At 39.9% G+C, this 1,404-nt stretch overlaps 1 gene segment (V, D, J or C); it reads left to right on the top strand.

The window, feature by feature from the left end:
- Positions 1–171, top strand: part of LOC124851388 — a 1,110-nt gene extending 939 nt beyond the window's left edge. Inside the window, 1 exon segment of the V gene segment in view lies at positions 164–171. Coding sequence covers positions 164–171 — 8 coding nt within the window.
- The last annotated feature ends 1,233 nt before the right edge of the window (positions 172–1,404 follow it).

Here is a 1,404-nt window from a genome sequence, read left to right on the forward strand (position 1 = left end):
AACTGAAAGTAGTTCAAGATCATCGACTTCACAAAAGCCTTTTTGCCTCGTTAATGTCACGTTTGTTGTATAACTGAGACAAATGCTGCCAAAGAAACAGAACAAAAGAAAAAGTGCAGGGAAAAATACTTAATCAACAAATTAAATTGGTTACACTCAGAAGGCTGGTAAGAGAACTCAGGTGATCCAAGAGCTGAAACTCAAAACAGAGACACAGGAGCTGGACTGAACAGAACCAAAGTGAAGAGACGACCTGACACAGACAGAATAACTGAACCCAGGTGAAACACACGAGGTCAGGTGCACACAATCACAAGATTGAAGTGACCAACAATGACACATGGGGGAACAGGAAGTGAAGGTCACAATAAAACAGGAAATGGCACAACATGGACGCAACTAAACTGAGGCGAGGGACAAACAAGGAAGGGAAGATTAAAATACAGAGTACAAATCCAAAACACAAATATACAAAAACAAAAGTGACTGCTATATAGAGCACTATATAGTGAGCTCATCGAAAAGAACAAAAAGCTTTCACACACTATTCAGCGCATTTTGTCTGCATCAAAAAAATGACATCATTGCCACAGGAATTAAATGTACAACAGCAACGTGGAAAATCCCAAAATAAATTTTAAATGTTTATTTTGCAGCATTAATGTAAAAACACATGTTGGATGATCATCTTTAAATGTGGAAATAAACTTGTTTCCCACACTTTGTGCTGTGATGCACCGCTCTGCTTCTATTTACATTAGAACGACAGGTCGGGCTGTTCCTGCTGCCCTCGCTCCTCCCGTCTCTCTACCACAAGTGAAATGCATGATGGTATATATTGTTTGGTTAGTGACCATTGGTTGTACATTACTTTTCATGATGCATTGTGGGAAACAATGAATCAATTACATAGGGTATAAAACAAACCTGTAAACATTTGGACACCACTAAAAAATGGTGAACTCAACATATAGTGCACTATACAGTGATTAGTGAGGATTTGGAACACAGCCATAGACTCACAGATGAACTGATTAGATTTCAGTGGTCAAAGGTCAGGGTGACCTCATATGAGTCCAGATGAAAAATGTATGCAGAAATAAACTGCACAGGTTGAAGGTGACAAACAACCACAGGGTGAAAGTTTATTTCTGAGTTTCTGTTTTTGTGAATTGTCTGACAGGCCTGATCAAAGTGTCTTGTGGGCAACATGCAGCCTGGAGACCAGAGGTTCCTCACTGTGTTGTGAATAAAAGATCCAAGTACTTCTCCACAAAGCTAGTACCACTGTAAACTTGTGTTTTCTTTCTCTCCTCGTTCTTGAAGTGAAGCTGCAGGACTCCTCTGGACCTGAATGACCCTGCTGTGAAAGCAGACATTCTGAAATCAGCAAGTGTCCAAAAT

The sequence above is a fragment of the Hippoglossus stenolepis genome, chromosome 23 (genome assembly GCF_022539355.2).
Source record: "Hippoglossus stenolepis isolate QCI-W04-F060 chromosome 23, HSTE1.2, whole genome shotgun sequence".
Classification (NCBI taxonomy): Eukaryota; Metazoa; Chordata; class Actinopteri; order Pleuronectiformes; family Pleuronectidae; genus Hippoglossus; species Hippoglossus stenolepis.